General features: G+C 48.2%; 1 protein-coding gene across 2 annotated transcripts in view; it reads right to left on the bottom strand.

The window, feature by feature from the left end:
* Positions 1 to 10,630, bottom strand: part of VASH2 (vasohibin 2) — a 40,914-nt gene extending 30,284 nt beyond the window's left edge. For both annotated transcript variants that reach the window (XM_067293071.1, XM_067293070.1), the window contains exons 1-3: positions 10,349 to 10,630; positions 3,063 to 3,151; positions 356 to 412 (exon numbers count right to left, since the gene is read on the bottom strand). In XM_067293071.1, coding sequence (XP_067149172.1) covers positions 356 to 412; positions 3,063 to 3,151; positions 10,349 to 10,630 — 428 coding nt within the window. The remainder of the gene's footprint in view (positions 1 to 355; positions 413 to 3,062; positions 3,152 to 10,348) is intronic.
* Between the last annotated feature and the right edge of the window lie 10,982 nt (positions 10,631 to 21,612).

Here is a 21,612-nt window from a genome sequence, read left to right on the forward strand (position 1 = left end):
ATGTCAGCACTTACACAGTTTCCATAAAAACACCCTGGTGCTCCCAACCGAACACCAACAGGCAGAGACAGTTTTTCCAATGATGTACGTTCAGCTTTGGCCTGCGGCTATGCAGGTGCTCCCACAGGGTTGCTGAGGGAGACCCACTTGCTGGCTCTCAGTGGGTCCATTTGCCACCTGGCAGCAGGAAGGGACCCTCCTTGCAAAGGCAGTAATACGTACAGTTTGGCCTTGCCAAGGCAGCCTGTGGCACCGGTGAGACAGCCCTCCCATGCCACAGCGCTACATTGCTTCATGCCAGCTGACTGCCTTCGCTGTTTATCTGGGACACTGCACCACGTCTAGAGACACTTACCCACTTAGAGGCCTGTTTTTTCTGATCTCAAAGAACTGAGTTCCTGTGTGATTGTATCTGAATTTTGTCTGTTAAGGGAAAGCAATGTACGAAACAGTCAATAAAATAAAGCTCAAAAGATGAATTTTAGTTCTGATTTCCTATTGAAAAATAAAACAAGCAGTAAAAGCTATTAATTCTCACCACAGAAATGAAACACTGGTATGTGAAACAAACAGTTAAGTGTTTTGCCTTTACATGGAAAACAAAAACAAAACAACCAGCATTAGGTGGAAAGTCAAGCAAAAAAGGTCATTAGTCTAATACTAATTATAACATACTAATACTAATTCAGCTTGGCATTTGATGATTGTGAATTCTCTTCTCCTCCAAGTCCCACTCTCTTTTTGGTTATGCCAGAGTTTGAAAAAAGTCTCCCCTTCAGGCAAGATAAAGCATTTATAGTCTACCCAAACCAATCAACATCATTCATCATTTGAAAGAATTGACTTACTTTATTAATTTTAAACTCAGACACATAGACCAACAGCACAGCGGGTACATCCATTTACATCTAGGAACTATAAATCATTCTCTAAAAAAATACAATACCCTTAAAATGTAAATAACTAGTGCAACACAAGGGCATCAGTTAACAATACAAGCACAGGTGAAAAGTTCATCAAAGGATGCCAGAGGACAGTCACCTGACAACCAAATGTCAGCACCACTTGACTAGGACTACAAGCTAACACACAGCAGCAGCATTAGCACAAGCAGCCTCTTCCCTGCTCTGCAAGCATAGCTGTTCAAGCATCAACACAGTAAAGCAGACCAGAGAACAGATCCAGTCAGGAAAAAGCAGGACGGGGAGGGGTTTGGGGACTGGGAGGGGCAAAGCCCATGCACTTATTTTTGCTGGGTTATTTTCTAGCTGAATCAGTTCCCATCACAACCACGGTAACATTTATACCAGTAGAACTAAGGTGGCAATACCAGTGCAGAAGCAGGTGACTCTGCAGAGGCAAAGGATGCCTAGCAAGGCATAAATAGCACAGTTGCTGACTATAACTATGGCCTAAATAAACCTTCAAATCATATCAGGCACCTGGATGTTCAGAAGTTATCTCAACTGGAGTTCAGAGTTCTCCAGAAATAACATTTTCCTTCCTGTCTTTGAAGCTTAATTACTGTGGCCCTTTCACAGAGTGCTCTGAACAAAATACATAGCCTCTTTCAGCCCTCAAAGGACACCAAGACCCTGTTCCCCAACCCCAAACTTTGAAGCCTTTTTGAATACAGATCTAAACCCCATGTCTAAGGCCTGTTTCTACTACCTACCAGAACACAGGATTTCAAGACCACTACAAAAGAAATGAATTTGAGCTCCACAGGACAGGGTCTCCTCTCCAGTCCAACACCACTCCCATGATGAACAAGCTGAGCAGCAAGCCTCTTGTCCTTCCTGAGTGGCCAACGTGCAGCAGAGAAATGCCTTGTCCAGCACTAGCCATCTGTGGAGCAGGCTGGCTCTGGCCTTCTTCCCAGGGTCAGCTGCTGGCACTTTGATCCCAACCACCACTCTGGCAAGCAAAAGGCTCCTGCAATTTCTGGATGCTCTTCCATCAATCACCCATACCTTTTCCTTATCCCTACCAGGACTTCACTCTTTCCACCATTCACTGCTCCTCCCCACAGACCCTCTCCAAAAAAAAAAAAAAAAAAAAAAAAGGAGGGGAGCAGGGAAAGTTTAGAGAAAGGTAAATGGAAGAGCAGCCAGTTCAGCATTTGGGCCAGCAATAATTTCTTCTGACATTATCTGTAAGCAATGGAAGCACTCAGGTATTAGGTGTGGAGAAGCAATGGAGCTGTGGCAGCAGGGAGTGGGGAGGCTGGATGGATAATGCACAGCTCTGATTAAACTCTCAAATGATTTGGGGCATTTAGAAGTAGACCTCCCTTGTTATCTGCTCTGCCTCCTCAAACACGCAGCTTCTCCCAGAGGCTGGGCTCTCGGTCTCAGGGTGGAACAGAGGCCTCTCCTCCGAGACCTCTCTCTCCTTCTCCCTCCCACCGTTCTTGTTTTCTCATGGAGAGCGCAAGGTTCATTATGTGCTTCAGAAGGGGCTCAAAAATGAGAGGAAAAAAAAAAGGAAACCCCCAGTCAGTTCCATCCACCCTCGTGTTATGGGGGAGACCGCCCACCTTCAGAGCCAGGATGGCTGACTATGCCCCTCCTATCCCAATGACAAGCATCCCTCATAAGCTGGGAATGTAACCAGCAAGTTCAGTCCTCAGGGAGCCGTTAAAGGCTGCCAGTGCACAGAGAGAAAGGGTTTGCAACAACAGTAGCTCTCTCTTAATTGCTTTATGAGGAGATGCCGTAATATTCCTCCAGGCACCACAATCTGATCATAACAGCCTCATAAATCAACTTCAAAATGAACATTTCTATTATTATAGAAACGTCACTTCAGTTAAACTCTTCGGTATCATTTAAAGGTAATTACACAACCCAGTGAATTGCTGTGACAAGCTCAGTGCTGTCGGTGCTACCACAAATCTTTAGCTGTGCTGAAAGAGGAGCCTTCTCACTCCTGAACAAAGCCCAGCCCTTGCAACTGGTGGATCAGTGCTTCAGTAAATCCCCCATTAATTCATTAGGCTGCACTCCACACTGGGCACAAGGCAGCCTTCTCTCTGGAGGCCACACACTCAAGAAGGATACTGCAGCATCTTCATGTAGGTCTGTATTGCCTGAAGCCATTCTGGGATAGACATGGAGAGCTTGTAGTTTGGCACTGGTGGCACTGAAGGCTGGACACAAGGAAAAACAAAGAGGTTAGACAGTTACCGCTCCCTGCAGTGCAGATAAGTGATTTACTTGGGCAAAGACATGTGCTTAGCACAATACAACATAGCAGCACAGATGGCTCGAACCCCACAAACTCAAGCAACAGACAAAATCACTCTGCTTCCAATATGGACCGTCCGTGCACTGAGTTAGCCTGATTTCCGCTGAAATGACGAGACCAGGACAGGCCCCAGCCACGGCTGCCATGAGGAGCACAGCTGCCAATGTTCCTTGAACATCACCCTAGGCTGACAGGCAAGCTAGCACAGAAGCCAAATACTTTGTATCTTTTCCCCTAGTAAAAATAATTCAGAAGAGCAGAGTCCCACCCAGTGCTGGCTTCATCATCCTTCCCCCTCCCACCCTCCCAAAAATTCATTTCAATTCTAATTTTTGGTTTCCTCAACTACAAGAGAAAGAGATAAAAGGAGAGAAGAGTCTTGGACAGCATAATTTTCCAGTTGCTGCTATGAACACCATGCTCGCCAGCCACAACAGGCTGCCACAGATCCAAGCTAAGGCTGCAAAACCAGGGATGACATGGCAGCTTGACGATCACCTGGGACTGAGACATCTAATGATATCGAGACATCTAATGATATCGGCTGGCACCTTAATGTGATTTTTCAAAAATCCCATATGACATCTGCTTATGCCTAAGTACCTTAAGAAGCCTGGCCCTCAATCCATATTTAATCCTCATAGCTAGGTGGTTCCTTAGCCTATAACCCCGCAAGGAAGGAGCAGGGCCTTGCCATAAGCACCCTGATTTTAGGGGCAAGGCTGCAAAATACATAGCTGGCATATGTCAAAATAGGCAGTATGGCTGGGGAGCAGGGGGTGAAGCAATAAAGCCAAAGCCCTGAGAGAAATACCACGGCAGCAGCCAGTATTACTTGGCCTCATGAGCTTGCAAACCAATGGGCAATCTAATCCTGGGGAGCTTAGTGCACTCACTGCTACACAAATATTATAGCACTTTTGTTGTGTTCTGTCAAAGCAGCCACAGCTTACTCCCTAAAGTCCTTCAGAAATGGGGATAGGCTAGCCCTAAGCTTCAATTTGCAGATTATGAAACAAAAACCACTGCTCTGAAGATACTAAATCAACCATTACAGGTAAGAAAAAAAGCAAGTTCACATACTATAGAGCAGTCTCCATTACACAGCCTTTCCTGGACAGAATCCCACCTCACAAACAGTGAGGGGGTTTGGTTTTGCTTTCAGACAACAAAGTACCTATAATCCCAAGGAGATCAAAACCCAATGTTTTAGATACCTACTACAGGCAGACAGTAAATAGGTGTCAGAGAAGGGGAAAACAAAACAAACAGACACTCCTGCATTATTGGCATACAGAAGAGTATTCTAGATGGAAAGGAGACAGATGGCCAGGCCTCCAACATGCCATCATCATTAGCACCACAAGAGAAAAAACTAGTAATTCTGCACACATGGGTTTTCAGTGGTAACAAGTGGAGGTTATTAGCAAGATTCATTAATGTTTCTTAATTACTATTTCCACACATGACCTCTTCAGAGGTAATTTTTCAGTTTCACAAGTTCCTTCCTCTCCCCCCACCCCCAATTGCTCTGATTTGAGTGAAATAATTCTTCGCCTGTCATTCTTGCTGCTAAGAAAGGACTATACTAAAGACACCAGATGGGGCTCAACCTTCACAAGCAGCAAGTAGTTGAAAGAGTGAGTTAAGGTAAGTTTTGCCAGATCCTTCCAGATGAAGTAATTCCTGCTGCTGTTATGCTGATATAAACGCTCCTTTGTTATAAAGGCAAAAATCTACGTTCCTGCATTACACACACATAATACAAAGCACCGGGAGCTGCCCTCCCCCCACAACAACAGGTGACCCAGGCTGCAGAAGCACTTTTAGGAGGATATTACCCATTATCCTTATCCAATCCTCTGTAAAATAAACCCCTGTGCTTGCTGAACTGTGGGGTGTGACCGTGTCCCTTACGGACTGTATCACTGCAGCATGACACAGCCCTCGCTATAATGCCCTGCAGGTGCACTCACAGCGAAGGCTGTGTTTGGACTTGAGCATTTGGTTCTGAAATCTTTTGTTTCCGAGTATTTTTCACACATGTAGGAAGCAGAGTTGAAACAGGATCACTGAGCTAACTTCAGGAGCTTGCAGGTCATCTCAGATGCAGACTAAATGGCTCTAGAAAGCTCCACTTCGAGGCAGCCTGGTAGTTTCAAGCACAAACAAGACAGTCAGTCATGCAAGTGCTGGACACTGGGTCTGCCTTGAACACACTGAAGCCAAAAAATCCAAGCCAGAAACAGTCATGACTTGAAACCACAGCGCAGAGCCCATCTCCGGCCTGGATCACAATCCCTGTATGTTTCTGAGCACTTTCAACTCTTACCTACTCGATCAGGAGCAGAAAGCACTCAGCATGTCCCAAGAGATGCTCTACACCTTCCTTCAAGGACTGGGCATAGTGAAGGAAGTGATAGTTACTAGTTTCCTAATGAAAGGTTTACCTTCGCTTTCCAGCAGCAGGCCACTGTGAGCAGGACAGGGGGGCAGGAGGGGCAGTGCAGAGGGGAAGGTGGCCATGCAGAGGCTGGCAGAGGCAAGGCTCTGCGCACAGCTCAGACCCAGGCTTTGCTGCACCCTCTCCCCAGTTCCCAACTCACAGCCCCATGGGAGCTGCCTCCTCTCCAGGCTGCAGGTCGCTGAGGCCGAGGGCACCACCAGCAGCACCAGACATCTCCCTTCCCTGCCCTACAATTCCTCGGCAGTCACTCTTCCAGCCAGCGCTATAGGCTTTGGGCAGTCACGCAGTAAAAGGATTTGTACCCTTGTATGGTCTAACTCCTTGCAGCTATAAAAAAAAATTAGAGCTTGTTTGATGCAACGCACACAGCAAAGTGCTGCTGGCTGAAAGCCTCTTACAAAAGAGAGCAGAGAGATAAGCAGGAGTACACAAGCTTAATGACAAAACAGCCGGCTCTCCCAGACCTCCCTCCGAGACCACCCAGCTGCCAGGAGGGAGCACTGAGCAAAGCAAACAAGGCCAAGGCCAAGCATGCTAGCTGCTCTCGTGCACTGCCCAAACGCTGCGGCTGGCGCACAAAAGAGGGAGGAAGGGTTCCCCCTTCGTGCAGAGCCCTGACAAACCATCACCTTAGCACGTCTATGACTTGCTTTCCCACTCACCTCAGAGGCTGGCTTTGAGGATAAGCGTATCACTGACTGGGGAACGCTCAGGTAAACAGAATGATGGCTTTCTAACAGCTTAAGCATATTCCATCATCATTTGTTAAAGTTACCTTAACAGATCTGCCAAGCCAAGAGGCCCAAGTTTCTTCAGATTTTCAGTTTACAGGGGAAAAACTGACAACATTGGTCTCTTCTTGTGCAGGACAGTTTACTCCTCTCCTCATTCAAGTGCCAGGTAGGGAATGCTTGGCACTACACTGCTAGCCAGGCCAGAGAAGCCAGATGGTGCAGAGCCATTCTCACTCTGTCCAAACAAAACTTATTTTTCCCCCCAAAACCCTCCCAGAAATATTACCAAGGCAGCTCTCCACAGGCCAGCCTATACCATCTGCACACTTACTTCTTAAGTCTCTCTGGTAAAATACCTAAGATCCACTTATTCCTGGAAATGGCCCCACTAAATTGTCTGAGTGATTAGATTGAGTCACATCAGAGCTCTCAAGGACTCACCTGGATTACATGGGTCAATTCCCCACAGTTTGCTTAGGGCAGTGAACTAGTACCACTCAAGGCTGCAACGCTTCAGATTAACATTGCTTAGTACATTTACTGCTACACAAATATTTAGGGTACAGCTCCACAAACATTAGATCCTCAGCATATATTGGGGTTGCTATGATCCCACCACCCCTCCCATTCTCCCTACCAAACACATAGTGAGCAAATTCAGGGAGGAATCCAGCCAAAACTAACCCTGAGGAAAAACAAAAACAAATCCACATCTTGATCCTATCAGCTCCACGAGAGCACCATGAAAAGGGCGGGGTGCGACCACAGAGCCAAAGGGCGAGCTGCAGTCCCCCACAGCAGGCTGCCATGGGGCCACACAGATCTCCCCTCCTTCCAATTCACAAGCACAACTAGCAGCCAGGCTCAACTGCCGGAGGACAGATCCTGGGCACCCAGTCAGCACAGATGGGGAACTAATGCGGCAAAATTTATACCTACAAGCTAAAGAAACACAACGCTGTTACAGCTCCAACGTGATGAGACTATAGCCCCTTGGCCATTGGTTTGCATCACAGAACAGCAGCGTGCAGTCAGCAAGAGTTTGTAGTGGGATGACAGAACTGCTGAGAGGAAACACAGACACAGCATTACAGATCATGAATTTATAAAGCAAGTGAAATTCAGAGACCAGACAGATTGAAAGACCTTGACCTTGTATCAGGGCTCCTAAGCACTGATAACTCCAGAGACAGCAGAGCTACTGCAGTGCAAGAAGCAGATCTAAACATTTCATTAGAGCTGGAGACCATCCTACGGCTGGACACCATCCTATGGCTGGACTTACTCTGGTCTTAGCTCACCACAGACTTCCCATGTGAACCTCATCTCATACAATTCCACTGTGTCATATTTAACACTAGAAAGCCATCTCCTGCTAGCTCAACCTGCAAGTACTCTCAATGTTACCTAGCATGAATGAAGCTGACATATAGGAGCCCTCAAAGTTGGTGATATTTAATTCATTAAGATCTATAAGCATCTGCAAGACCACAGGCTAGGTAAAGGACTGCACAAGTCTTCTAAACAGAGAACCTCCATCACTCCCAGAGCTCAAGTCAGAAGCCCCAGACGGGGTGACCCTTCAGACTCTGGAATTTGCTCACTCTCAGCCAGATCAGCTATCTGGGAGGACACACCTTTGTTCTCACATAAGCTGCATGTCTTCAGCCTACAGACTCCAGAGCAAGAGAGATGCAGCCCCGCATTCCTGCAATTTGCATTTGTTCCAGTAACAACAACCTTGCTGATAAATCAGGAAGCTACTTACTGCCCTGCATGTGTGATTGCTAGGACTAATACCAAGATGATTAGAGAATCAATTGCAGCTTCCTGGGGAAGGGATGAAAACTGTCTCCCATCACTAGGGATTAAGAACAGATCAGAACCAAAAACGGAGCAGTTGCACACATGACCCTTTCAGCCTCTACCAACTACCAATGCAAACAAATTAAAAGCTACCTTCTCAAACACAGGCACAAGCTAGCAGTTTCTCTCACCGCTCCAGACCAGTATTACCACCTATCTTTTGCAAGGTGCAGCATAACCATCAATAAGGGCCAGTTAAAAAGCTGTTCCTTCATTTAAAGGACAACTTTCCCCTCATATTTCTACTCTGGGCCAAAAGTGACTATTGCAACTTTAGCAGCCCACCATCACTTTGTAGGAAACAAACCTACTCTTAGCATTCACCCACCCCACTGAGCTTTGCTAGCTTTAATAAGGACCAGGCGATCTTCAAACTATCCCCTGATTCGCCAGGCCTCAGGTTTAGCCAGTAAAAGCTAACCAATCAGAGGAGAAACTGGGCCCTTTTGCACTCAGAGAAGCTAATCACTCTGTGATGGGAAGCTTGCTGCTTTCCAATGCTGGAAAAACACAGTACAATTCTTCTACATCAGCTTCCACTGATCAAGAATTAGTCATTCAACTTTTGAAGGAGGAGGAAAATTTGTGAAACCATCCAATGGCTTAATCAAGTAGATTTTAAAACGTTATTCCTCCTACCCAGCTCCAGGACATGCAGCACAGAGTTAGCTTTGTGCTTCAACACTGAAAAAGATGACATCGGCAGTGCTCTTCTCAGCACCCCAGCACACAGCTACATTACCAGGTGGCTGCAGCATGCTAGCATTTGAGCCACAACCATGTCTCTCGCCAGATGCTCTGTCAGTCACCACGAATATTGCAAGTAAAAGTCACATGCTTTGGAGCTGAAAAGCAAGGGAAGGAAATCAAGTCCCCAGCATGTGCATCACTCTCTTGTAATACCAAGCAGATCTTAAGACTGTTCAAATTAGCATAAGCTGGTAATACTGCTGAAACAAGAAATTCTGCCCTCTCCCTGCCCCCAACAGTCCATCTCCACCTCAAGTGTTTGTGCAAGTATGAGAAGAACCACATTAGGGAACTGAAAACAAACCCAGCAAAAACCGATTATTCTTCAGCTGGATTGGTTCCCTCATCCAAACAAAGGCTGGTTCCCATACAAGGGAAGAGGTAAGAGCAGAGAGCACAGAGATGCCACTCTTGCATTTACACTGAACTAAACAGACTACAGAACAGAGACAAAAATCCTTCTTAGCCGGCATCTTATTTGACAAGCGCCTTCACAAGACAACCCTACTCAATATGCTGTCTACTTCTCCGCACACAGAGTTTATCCTTTCAAACCCAAGCAAAAGAACAGGCATATATTCCAGTGACAACCTGAAGTGTGAAAACATTACCGAGACCATCTCATCCCAGTGAGAAAAAGGGATATGATCACACACTGACTTCAGCGATCCCTTCAGATTAATGCTAGTGCATTGGGAGGCACGAATCAAGCTCAAAGTCTGCCAAAGCAGACAAATTAAAGACACTGATCAGTACTGCAGCAGCTGACACAGACACCAAGCAGAGTGCTGAAAAGCCTTGGAATATCAGCAGACAAAAGTATTTTGTTTGCTGGGGGAAAAAAAATAAAAGAGACTCAGGTCAAAAAAAACGTTCAGCAGCTTGTACTGAATAATGTCCTCAATTAAGATAAAAGTGTTTGAAATGAAATGGAATCTTGCAATATACTCATAATGTTTGAGTTTTAAACCCCATATGATGTTTCAGAAGCAAGGTTGTGTTTTAGAAAATGCTCGAGGTCCACAGAACTGGGTGAACGTGCTTTGAATTGGATAAAAATCAAAAAAACACTTAATCAAAAAAGACCTTAGGTATTAAATAATTTTCTGCTTCTTCCTCTCCTCAATAAAAAAAAAAAAGAAACCAACAGTTTTACTCGTACCTCTTTCCCTCTCCCTGCTCACTGCCCAGACACCAGCTCTAGCCCCTCAGCACCCGCCGGCACCACCAGCTTCAGGCGCTCCGCCGCCGGCGCAGCGGGGAGCAGCACCGCGGCACTCACCCGGGCGAGGCGGGCGGCGCTGCGTATGGCCGCCGCCACGGCGCTGCCGTCGGGGTGCACGCGCTCCACGTGCCCCCACATGCGCTCCCAGGTCTGCCCGTCCAGGGGGAAGCCGCTCTTGTTGACGAGGAAGAGCACCCCGCCGTCCCGGTCCTCCTCCTCCGAGCCGCCGCCGCCGCCCGCCGCCCGCGGCTGGGCGCTCCGCGAGCGGCCCCCCGCCTTGGCGCCCGCCGCCCGCCGCGGGCCCCCGGGGGCGCCGCCGCCGCCCGCCGCGCCCGTCATGGCCCCGCGGGGGTGGCCGCGGCCATCCCCGGCGCCGGGGCTCAGCGGCGCCCCGCCTGCGCCCGGCGGGCAGCGACGGGGACGGCGGGGTCACCCGGCGCCGCCGCCGCCTCCCCGCAGCGCGGGGCCTGCCCGCGGCCCGCCCCGCCGGCCGTTACCGGCAACGCCCCCGGGGCAAACGGAAAACGCCCCCCCGGCAGCGCCGCTCACCATCGCCCCCGGCCGGGCCAGCCGGCGGCGGCGGCGGCGGCGCTGCGCTCGGAGCACGCGGGCGTGGCGGGCTGGAGGGGGCCGGGCTCGGGGAAGGGGCCCGAGAGCCGGGCTAGGGCCGCCCGCGCCGCGCCGCCGGCCGTGGCTCAGCGCGGGCCCCGCCCGCCCCGGCCGGTCCCCCCGCACCTGGCCGCGGCCGCGCTCAACGCCCGCCGCCGCCAACCGCAGCGCTCCATGCCGCGGCGCCGCTCCCCGCCGTGCCCCCATTGGCGGCCGCAACAAAGAGGGGCGGGGCGCGCGGCTCGGGGGCGGGGCTAGCGGCGCACACCGCCCTCCCTCCCCCGCCAGTGCTGCCGCCGCCGCGGCGCCCCCTGCCGGGCGGGTGGCGGCGCCGCAGGGGCTTCGCGGGGGCCGGCCTGGTTTCAGAATGAAGCCTTGATCAAAACTGCCCTAAACAAACCTCCAGTTTGAGTGAAAGTCTCACGCTTCCAGATCTGAGTTTCTCCACAGATGCTCGACCAGCTGAACCCGAGCAGCAGGTGTGAAACGGTCACCCGTTTCCAAAGAGAGCCAGCTACGCTGAGCTCGCAGGCTCCTTGGGACCAAGATGTTAATTCCATTACTAACCATCAAACGTTACAGTGATGGTAGCAAGATGCAAACTGGAAAGCGAGGGCAGCTGAGCAAGGTTAACGGTCCCTTCTGTTGGTGGGCGAAGGAGCGACCCGGGGCTTGGGGAAGTCCCATCACAGGGATGAGCGGCTTGGATCTCGTCTCAGACCTTGGCCTCCCTCTTCACCTGCCCCATTGCCACGGACAGCTCACGGGACGGGGTAGAGGGGAGAGACTCCCCCACTTACTCAGTGCTCGTTCTCTTGCAGAATATTTCCTCCTCTAACAGCAGGAGCAGCGGGTGTTGGATCCCCGCTTAGGAGGAGCTACAGGGCAGCGTTTCTCTGGGTGTTTTGCTGCTGTGCAGACTGCCGGTGGGCAGGGTGAATAGTCTGAATCAGAGCACAGCCCCTTATCCAGGGTGTCTCACACTGCATTATTCATAGCTGCAATGCCCTTCCTTGATCCCCTGCAGCAGTCAGAGGTACCTGTCTCATGTGTATGTATACCCTAATGCCACCCAGTATCTGCGTAGGTACATGCCCACTCCCCACCATGCTAATGCCGGAAAACAAAAGTTTCCAGTCCTCGGTCATGCTCAGTGTGATGGAGCTGTGCATGAGCGCAATGGGAAATCTGCCTCCCCCCCAGCACTTTGCTCAGCCCCATCAGTGGCCATCCAGCCCCGCTTCAGGCAGACAGCTTCCCAGCTACTGCTCCCATCATCACCATGCGGCTCCACTTGCTACTGCTTGTTTCCATGCCCTTACTCATAGGTTTTTCTAGCAATTTGTGTCAAGCAATAGCAACGACAACCTATCACAACTCCTAAGATAGTGGTCACTCCACTTAGCAAATAAATAATAATCTGAAAAATTTTGTTCCTGTCCCTGGCTATGCACTCATACTCTGCACCACTCTCTGATCTCCCCTGCTCCCAGCCAGGCTGCGTGTATACCTGTGCATCTGCCCAGGATCTACATCTATTGATTTTTATCTTTCACCATAAATAAACCTCTTCAGTGCCCTAATCAGCTTCATGAAGACTCTTGGGAATTGTGAGTGTATGTTTAGTTGCTAATCACTCTCCGCAGGAGCTGGCTTCATTTTGTGAGTCCCACCAATAATCTTCGCCGTTGCTTCCTGGCTGCGTGGCATGCCTGAACCTCATCAGGAGGTTTAACATAAAGGAGGCCAGAGAAAGGCTGTTTGATCAGCTAAAGTAAACCAACTGCTTCAGCCTACACAGCTTGCTCAGTGTTAGGTTTCAGCCCAGAAGATTTTGCTCTGGGGAGTTCTCTGAGTGAAACATAGGGGCTCAGTTTGTAAATGGTACGCAATTCAGGGGAGAGGGAGAAGGGTCAGTGAGGGCTTAGTGCTGCTGTGAAGTCTTCACCTTTTCAGCTATGTCTTGTATTTAACAAGTGATCGCATAAATGCTGCAACTGGAGGGCAAACATGCCGGGGTGCGTGCCAGAAGGATATCCTCACTACCCGCAGGGTTTTGGAGCAGACTCTTCCAGGAGAAGTGTGTTCCCTCCCCCTTGCTGAACTGCGGACTTGTGCGTGCACCAGCAAGATGTACGAGTGCAGAGATGGGCTCCAGATGGGAACTGATAAGATGCAGAGACCCAGAAAGGCTGCAGATGGCTGAAAGCCCAGAGGAGAGGGCTCTCAAGGAGCAGAGGAAGGCTCAGGCAAAGCAGTTTAGGGAAGGGGAGGCTGAGAAAGTCTGCAAGTTTGCTGGAGTAGAGCCAGGGGAAAGCTTTAAAGTCATAGTGAACTGGATCTTACAGCTAACAGCACTGAGCAGGTGGTGACAACCATGTGTGAGCAGCCCGGGGACACTCTGCATGTGCTAGAGCCTGGAGCACTGGGATTGCACAGCAGAAAATCATCATCAAAGGTGCTGATACATGAGCTGTCAGTCACATAAGTCCCAGAGCCTTGTTCACTGTTGGAGCAAGCAACCATGGTGAGGCTGCCACGGCCTTTGCTCGGTGCTGCTCCACTGTCCAAAGCAGCAAGAAACCCTCAGACCACTCTCTCCTTTACCCACCCACTTTTTAACCACTCTGGAAGTGTGAAAACCAGAGTTATGCTATGTACTTTGCATCTCAAAGCCTTCTACATTCATCGTGCCAGGGCATGCTCTGTCCCAGAGGGAAGGACAGATAAGTAAGGGGCACAACAAGGTCAGGAGACCCTCAACCCTCTGCACGCCAGCCAATAGCAGCCATTTACAGAACACAGGCACCTTCCCACTGGGACTGAACAGAAAAAGTTCTTACCAGCTCCTCCTTGATGCCCAGGCTGAAGAGGGACAAGTGGTCCTCCGAGAGGCCAGCCAATGGGTCCAAGCTCAGCTGTGGGCTGGACAGGCAGGATAGAAGTTAGCTGAGGCCCTGAAGCTAATGATAACTGCAAAACAATGGCCCAAGGGGACAAAATCAGAGTCCCGAAGTCCCTGCAGCTAAGGGAAAACCTTAATTACCCTCTTCCCAGCTACAGCTCAAGAGTAAAAATAGAATAATGGCTGCACTAGTTTTGCCCAGTACCGTCTCCCCAGTACTGGTCATAAGCAGAAATTCAGGAAGAGTAAGAACAGGGCAGGTATATGCAGCAAGCCCCCCCTGCACTCTGCCGGCCTCTGACTGTTTTCCCCTCATGGGACCACCTCTTTTTGATGCGGTACCTCTCAGCAGAGCTGCCTCCTTCCCCGCTCTGTTCACAGCTCTTCCTCCTCCCTGCTGCCCGCAGGGGTGCACAGGGCCGGGCGCTGCTCGTCTCCTCGCCCCCAGGGTCAGTCCCAGCCAGGCAGGAGGCAGCAGCAAGGTGCTGGGGAGGAGTCCGGGGTGCAGGACCAGAGCAGTGTGCTGAGGTCCCCACAGTGCGCTTCGCAGCCGCAGTTGCCCGTGCCACTCAGGGGTGGCCATATGCAACAGGGAGCTGGCAGAGGAGTGGAAGGAAGAGCTGGCCATCAGGGCAATAGCGGGAGAGAAAAGTTTCTGGTTCTGTCTTTCCGAAGCAAACCTCCTTGTGTTTCTCAGGTGTCCATCTGTGAGATGGGCAGCCTAAAATCCCCTGCTACACAGGGACTGACAAACCCCCTTCACTAGCCTCAGGGAGGTGCTGTAGTGCAGGGGGTGCAGGTATGAAGGAAAATCAGCAATACTGATCTTCGAAACTGGGAGAGGAGCCAGCAGCAATAAGACCCAAAGAGCCCCACAGTCCTGGAGAGCAAGAAATGAACAGATTGACAAGACATGTCAAGTGATCGTGCTCTCACCCCAAGCAGGAAGAAGAACCAAGACTATTATCTTGATTTCCAAAATCACAGGCACATACTCACCATACAAATTTGCACAGCATTTAATGCCCATGCAAATCAGGTGTCTACCTGCTGGCTGCTGGTACACTGCTTTATGTGGCTGACCACAGCAGCTGCATGCACAAAGGCACAAACAGAAATATCTTTTTGAAGTACACGTGGACATTCATTGCCCATGGCTGGGCCTTTCATCCTGAGACCCTGTGAGAACCCAAAGCACCAGGAGTCAATGCTATCGCCCACTCCATTGCAGGGCAACAGCCACGGCTTGTGCTCGCAGTACTGGCTTGTTTGCATGGTCAAGTGTTTTTCTTTGAGAAAAACAGGCGTGTGGCTGGTTGCAACACTCCAGAGTGCAATACACTTTTGATTTTGAAATCCAGTCACTTTGCATGGAGATACCTTTCTAAAGCTAGCTCTGAATAACATTATTAACCTATGGTCTTATTCCTATGCAGAGCTTGTTGCTACCACAGCCTTTTCTGGGTCAAAGGAACTAATTTCATCATAAAATCATGTAAGAGGGTTTTAACCTTCATTATTTTCAATTGCAGACAAATTTAAATGCAGTATTCAAAAGGCCCTGCAGCACAATTACAGAACCAACTGAGGGAAAATTAATGGCTCCTAATTGTACCATGGCAGCAAGGTGATATTAGCACTGGCAGTTTTTCCAAGCGAATTTCTTTTCCAAAGTTGTCACCTCAGCACCGGTGCAGAGTCCCAATAGCCCATTTCCCAGCCAATATCTCAGTGCACACAATAAGAAACTCTGCCCTGCCATGTAGCAAACCCTCAGTGCCCTGTAATATTTCACGTGCATGAAGGCAGTTCATTTATTTACTTATTTGGGATTATTTGATAAATTACGTCCTCCATTACCCACTGTTTCTAAGCAGCCCATTTATGCTGGTGAGGTGCAGGCACTACAAATGAGCAGAAGAGGGCTCCCACAGCCTGTGGCTGGCATAACCCGACACAGGGCTGAGCAGGAGAACCTCAGCTGGGGCTGAAGGGTGGCCTCATGGTTTTGCTATGGAGACCTGGCACTGCGTGAAATGGACCACTGGTGTGACGAGCGTCTGTGAGGTCTCATACACTGAATGCGTTCCCTCTCACTGATAACTGGCTGCTTTGAAATTCATTGGTGTTTTCTGCTCTGCCAGCATGGCTCTAGTCTGCAGCCTTTTGTAAGATGATGCTAATAAGACTCTCCCCCACCTTATCTGTGAACAGATCCTTGTTAAAATAAGTCTCACAGTGAACAGGAATGCTGCCACCCACTGCTCTGTGCTGCCAGGGGGTAAAAATGAAGCATCGAACGCAGAGGTGGGGCGGGACCGGTGGGGGCATTGCGGCAAGAGATGGGCTGCTTTGCAGATTGCCAGTCCTGCTTCAGCAGCTGGGCCTCCAACCCCCTGCAGCCCCCGGGCCACAGGGTGCTTCCCCCTGCATTCCCGCGGCTCGGGAATGGGTGCCAGCCCATACCAGGGCCCTTTGCAGTGCCACAGCACGTTTCCTCTTGCCCTGGTCCAAAAGGCCTTAACACAAATCCCTTTATTTAGTGCTCACTGAAGGCAAAGGGCCAAATCCTCAGCGTCTGGGATTAACAGAGGTGCCCTTCGTGTTCTGGCAGAAATATCATTTTTTAGGGTCTGGCCACTCACTCCCCACTGTCAGGCCACCAGAGAAACCTCAGCAACGCCCTGCATACCCATCCTTGTATGGTCTCATTGATCCATTTAGACAAAATCTTCTTCTAAAGAGCAGTGATGTTAACTAGGGCAGAAGGGGGGGTTTTCAGCTGAGGGGAAAAAAAAACAGCCCAGGTTACTTAGCCGAACAAGGGCAGCTTGAGAGTACAGCTAACCGCTACCTGCCATTGGCAGGGGGGGCTTGCCTCCCCCTCCTCAGATAGATGCTCTCCCTGCATCCCATGCGCTGACACTCCTCTGACTCCAGGTCGGAGAACGAGACCAGCACAACAGCCGCGCAGAGCTGACTGCAGCAGCTAGCCCCAGGAGGGGAGGGAGGCAAAGCACCTCTTCTCCCAGAAAGCAGCCATCAGACTAGCTTAGCTGTGCCATGAAGCTGCACTCAGTGTGGTTCCTTCTGTGTCTCTTGCAGGCAGCCAGTGCAGAGTCGGCCTATGGACCCTTTGCTTGTGGTGTGGGAAATATCATCCATATCACTCCAGCCCTTCTCAGCACATCTGAGGTTTGCCTTTCTGGAAGAACAGATGCACAAATCTGCTGCTGTCTGGGGGTCTGGGAAGGAAGAGCCAAGGAACTGTCTTCTTGGAGCACCTGAGCAACAGCTTCATGGTTTATCTTTTCCTCTTCCCTTCCATCAGCTAGGGGCAAATCAGCGGCAGTATGACAGATCTGCAACTGTGCTGTTATCCAGTTTGGCATAAGTGGACACTAAGTGCTTTGCAGTCACTGAAGGTTCTTGTACCACCGCTGTGTGCATGAAACGCAGGCTGGTTACCAGCAGAGCAAGGAGTATTTCCAGTACTTGCAGCTTACAGTGGTCAGTGCAAAGGACTGAAGCCTGGAGACCTTACAACTATTCCCAGCTTGGGCACGCTGTTCTGCTAAAGCCAGGCCGAGTGATATCAATGGCCTTCTTGGAATTTAGAAATCACAGTATGTCCAGAAAAGCAGTAACAGTCCAAAATATTTAATCCTATTAGGGTGTTCAGCTTTGCAAAAGGGAAGAGGAAAGCACAGGTCTAGAAAGTTTCCCTGACATTGCATTACTCGTACGCAATCATTATCCTGTTACCTGAAAAGACCACTGTGACTTTGTTTGGCCCCTAAAAAGGAAATAAAACTTGTTTGTTTGGGGCTTTTTCCTAGATTGGAAGCTATGCTGGAACTGCATTTGGTTAGCAATGAAAGGAAAGGTTAAACTGTGATAAGGATGTAACCATGGTAATATGTTAATGGATGGTGCTGCAAGTTTGCAGCAGTGATTTGTCAAACGAGTAGGAACGACAACATAACGTATAAATCAATGTGATCATAAAAGCCTGGGAAGTAAATACATAGAATAGATTCTAAAAAAAGGAAGCTATAAAAGGAACATTACGGGTGTGCTTCTTTGGCGCTTTCCCAAGGTAACCTTTCTGGATCACACTGTTTATTTCACACTGGTCTAGCAGAAACACAGCCGTCAAATGCTTTGATTTTAGGTGTAAAGAAAATCAGTAATTTCTATTGATTTCTGCCTGAGTAAGTCTGGTATCTCCTGCAATAATTTTACTGCCACAAATCGTAAACAAACCTATCTAAAATAACCACTGTTAAACAAGCTCCACTTGATCTCAGTCTGATCCAACAAGCAAGATTTCCAGCATAAAAACCTAAGTGTCAGGGAAAGCTTATAAATCAGGCCTAACGAACTAGCCACCTCAACACCCTCCCCCAAAATGGTTTTGCAAGTTTTCTCCTTTCATCTCCCCACGAAGTTCAGCATGTTCTACTTGGCCTGATCCTTTGCTGACAGCATCATCGCTGGCCCTTCCTGTTCTATGTTTATTACAGTAACCTCACTCTGATTTACAACAGATAGCATCAGACCCAGCTGAAGCTGTTATTTCTGAATGGTACAACATTAGTGTCCCTGTTAGCCTGCCTAACTCTTCCAGTCGTGTTCAAAGGTTTCAGCCCCAAATATTGCTGTAGCTTGGGAAAATACCTTAATACAGTTTGCTGTGAAGGTCTTACTAGCCAGCATATCACATGATTCTACCTCCACTGCAAGATCTGATTATAAAAACAAGGAAATACTGACTTAACCTTCCATAAATCTACCCAAAGCACCTTTTTCTGACTGCTTACTTCTTCTTCAACCTTTAGTCAGAGGGCAGTTTAAATTACCCAACACAACTACATTTTGGAGGGGAGGGGGATGCATAATAAAAACACAGCTAACAAAGAAGGGCAACTGCTAAACAAATGATCTGCTGCTCAGAAACAGGATCTCATTTCAGCAATTGTCAACCTTGTTGCAACCCTGTTACATGGGAGCTACACCTGCAGGTGGCTGGCAACAAAGATGAGAGTCAGGACTTACCTTGATGGCAGAGTGAGCAGCTGTGTTTGAACACTGAGTTGTTACTGCCTACATCAAGGGAGGAGGGCACTGCAAAAGAAACATTGCTTGCGTAAGATCAGTTGGTGCTGTTTAAAAGCCAATCAAGCAGTGTACTTCTGTTATGGGATACCCAATGCCCTCTACGAACAGTATCGTGCTGGTTAGGAAAAACCCTGAACAAATTTTGTCCTTATTTATTAAAGTTCCTCAGATGCATTGCCTCTCAAGGCAGTACTTGAAAGTACACTGAAAAAATGCTTACATTCAGCAATAACACAAAAGTCTAGACACCACAACCCCTTGCATTTAGGTGCTTTGTGAAATCTGCAAAGAGAGGAATCCATGCTGTATTGTTCTCAGTACCACAGTAGAACAAGACACTGCAGTACTGATGATTTCAGCAAGCAACTTTTGATCTAAAGAATCGCTTCAGGCTTCCCTGAAAGTCAGGGATCTGCACATTAAGATTCCCCCTCTCCAGTGAACAATGAGTGAACAGCAGTCAAAACACTGCAGAAGTGCCCCTAGCTGAGAGTAAAGTTCATTTGTTGTTCTCTGAACACAAATCCTATTGCAATTTAAAAATTTAAAGCTCTTGAAGGAATTACAGTCTTTTGGAGCAAAGTGTTTTTCTCCAGTCATCTTCATTATTTGCTATCATGTGAACTATATTCATTTTCAGAGGTAACTGGCAAAATCAAGAAGCCTACAGAGCATTTTCTGACTTTGGAGTCATGAACAAGCACGTCACAAATGTGATTGTGCAAGCCGCAGAGTTCAGGAAGCATTGATAATGCTCTACATCCTCTTGACCCATGCAGACATCTCCAATCCAGTGAGATTCACGCATGAATTCATACATTCACCTGGCTGAAGAGGTGAAGCACTCAGAGAAAAATCACACCCAGAACAGTTCTTTGCTCCCCAAAAGCCAATGGACCTCCAGCTCTTCTCTGGCAACAGGCTGGTTTGATAACTCTCTGTCAAGTTTCTGAACCTCTGAGGGCGTCTCTGCCCGTTTAAAGCTTTTGTGGAGCAGTGACAAAATGAGAAAGCATGGCATTTTTAGCCTTTAAGCATTAGTCCTCTTTTGATCCATAATCTCTCTAAAAGAGTACATCTTCTCCAAACTAGGGAGTCAAGACAGTAAAAACTTTACTCACGTATAAATTTGAGAGCCAGTTTATCACTGGCACTTACATGCTGCATGGACTTATTGTAACTAATATCTGTGCAACAAGTCACATCCAGAGGCCCCTGAGGGAAATTCAGTTGTTCTCTGGGAGCGCAAGATATACTCACTTAAGTTCTGTGGAGCCAATTAAGCAGCCAAAGGTGATTCACCCTCACCATAGCAGGATGATGTTTCTTTGTTCAGCACAAGATGTAGGCTTCTAGTGCCTGCAGGTTTGTTCAGAAGTAGGTGATGAATTGTTCTGAGGAAATCAAGTTACATCCCAAGGAATTAATGGAGAAAAACAATATGCACAGGCTTAGACAGGGTGCTGTTACATTTTAGATTTCTTTTTCCCTTGGCATTAGTTGGACAACTTAATTTGCAATATAGTAAGTAACTTTGCACGCATCTGTGGTCCCTAGTCTACCTTATCCAGATGAGCGATCAACAGACGAGCAACTTCAGGATTCCCCCATTCAGAAAAAATTTGAGAAGTTTCTGGTTCAACCCAGTGCAGACTGGGAAAACTTCAGAAGTCCTGAATACTTCTGTGGGATTTTTCCCAGCAATGTCCATGGCACTCTAAGAACTGGGGTTGGAAGTCATAGCGGATATCTCCCTTCTCAGCCTGTGCTCAGACCCTCAACCATGCTGCTCATCAAGGAACAGGGTTTAGTAATTCCTTACATCGCTTTTGAGAGCAGAGCAGATGCATGGTTATGAAACCGAAATTCAATTTTGCTCCTGGAAGTCAGTTGAAGAGACAAATTTCAAAACCACTTCCCAGGGCAAAAGTCAAATTCTCCATTAAGGAATACTTAGATTGAAAACGATCATCCCAAGATCCCATTCTCTCTCTGTATGTTTAATCTACTTACTAAGGCAAGGCATTTCTTTCCAGCTGCTATGTCCAATAATACCAATAATATTTTACTCAACTGACTGAGTCTCATCTGAGACTCTTTTTCACATAACTTTTATAAGTCGCTTTTTCAGAAAGCACACACAAGTACAGATAGAATCCTGAGAGTAAAAACAATAAGAAATTACTACTCCAGTAATAAAACAGACATCACAAACCAAAGTCGCTTAGGCATGGAAAAAGAGGGCTTCTAATTACACATTTCCATTTTAAAATCAACTCACTAGGATGCACATTCACTGCCTCTTCTATGAAGCTGATGAACTCTGACCAGTTGAACTACAGCCACAGCGACAGCATTTCTGGGCTCATGTGAGGTATCTTTAAGCAGTTTTGTGGGTTTTTTTAACTGATTACTTTCATGATACATAATCTTCAATCCACCCAGACTTTATAGCTTTTGTAGATTCTTGTTTCCAACATTTCTACAGCTTATAACACAAGGCCATAATTTTAACAATGCCCCTTAGATACTATTTACAACTTTTTTTAGCAGCCTAAGCATTGTAATAAGCAGAACTGGTTTACAGGAAAAATACTTTTCAACAAATGACTGCATCAGACAGGCAGGAAGAACGCATTTTCAATGTACTTTCCATAGACTGGAGCAGAAATTAAAATGCTGTTGC

This window comes from Apteryx mantelli, chromosome 3 (assembly GCF_036417845.1).
Source record: "Apteryx mantelli isolate bAptMan1 chromosome 3, bAptMan1.hap1, whole genome shotgun sequence".
Classification (NCBI taxonomy): Eukaryota; Metazoa; Chordata; class Aves; order Apterygiformes; family Apterygidae; genus Apteryx; species Apteryx mantelli.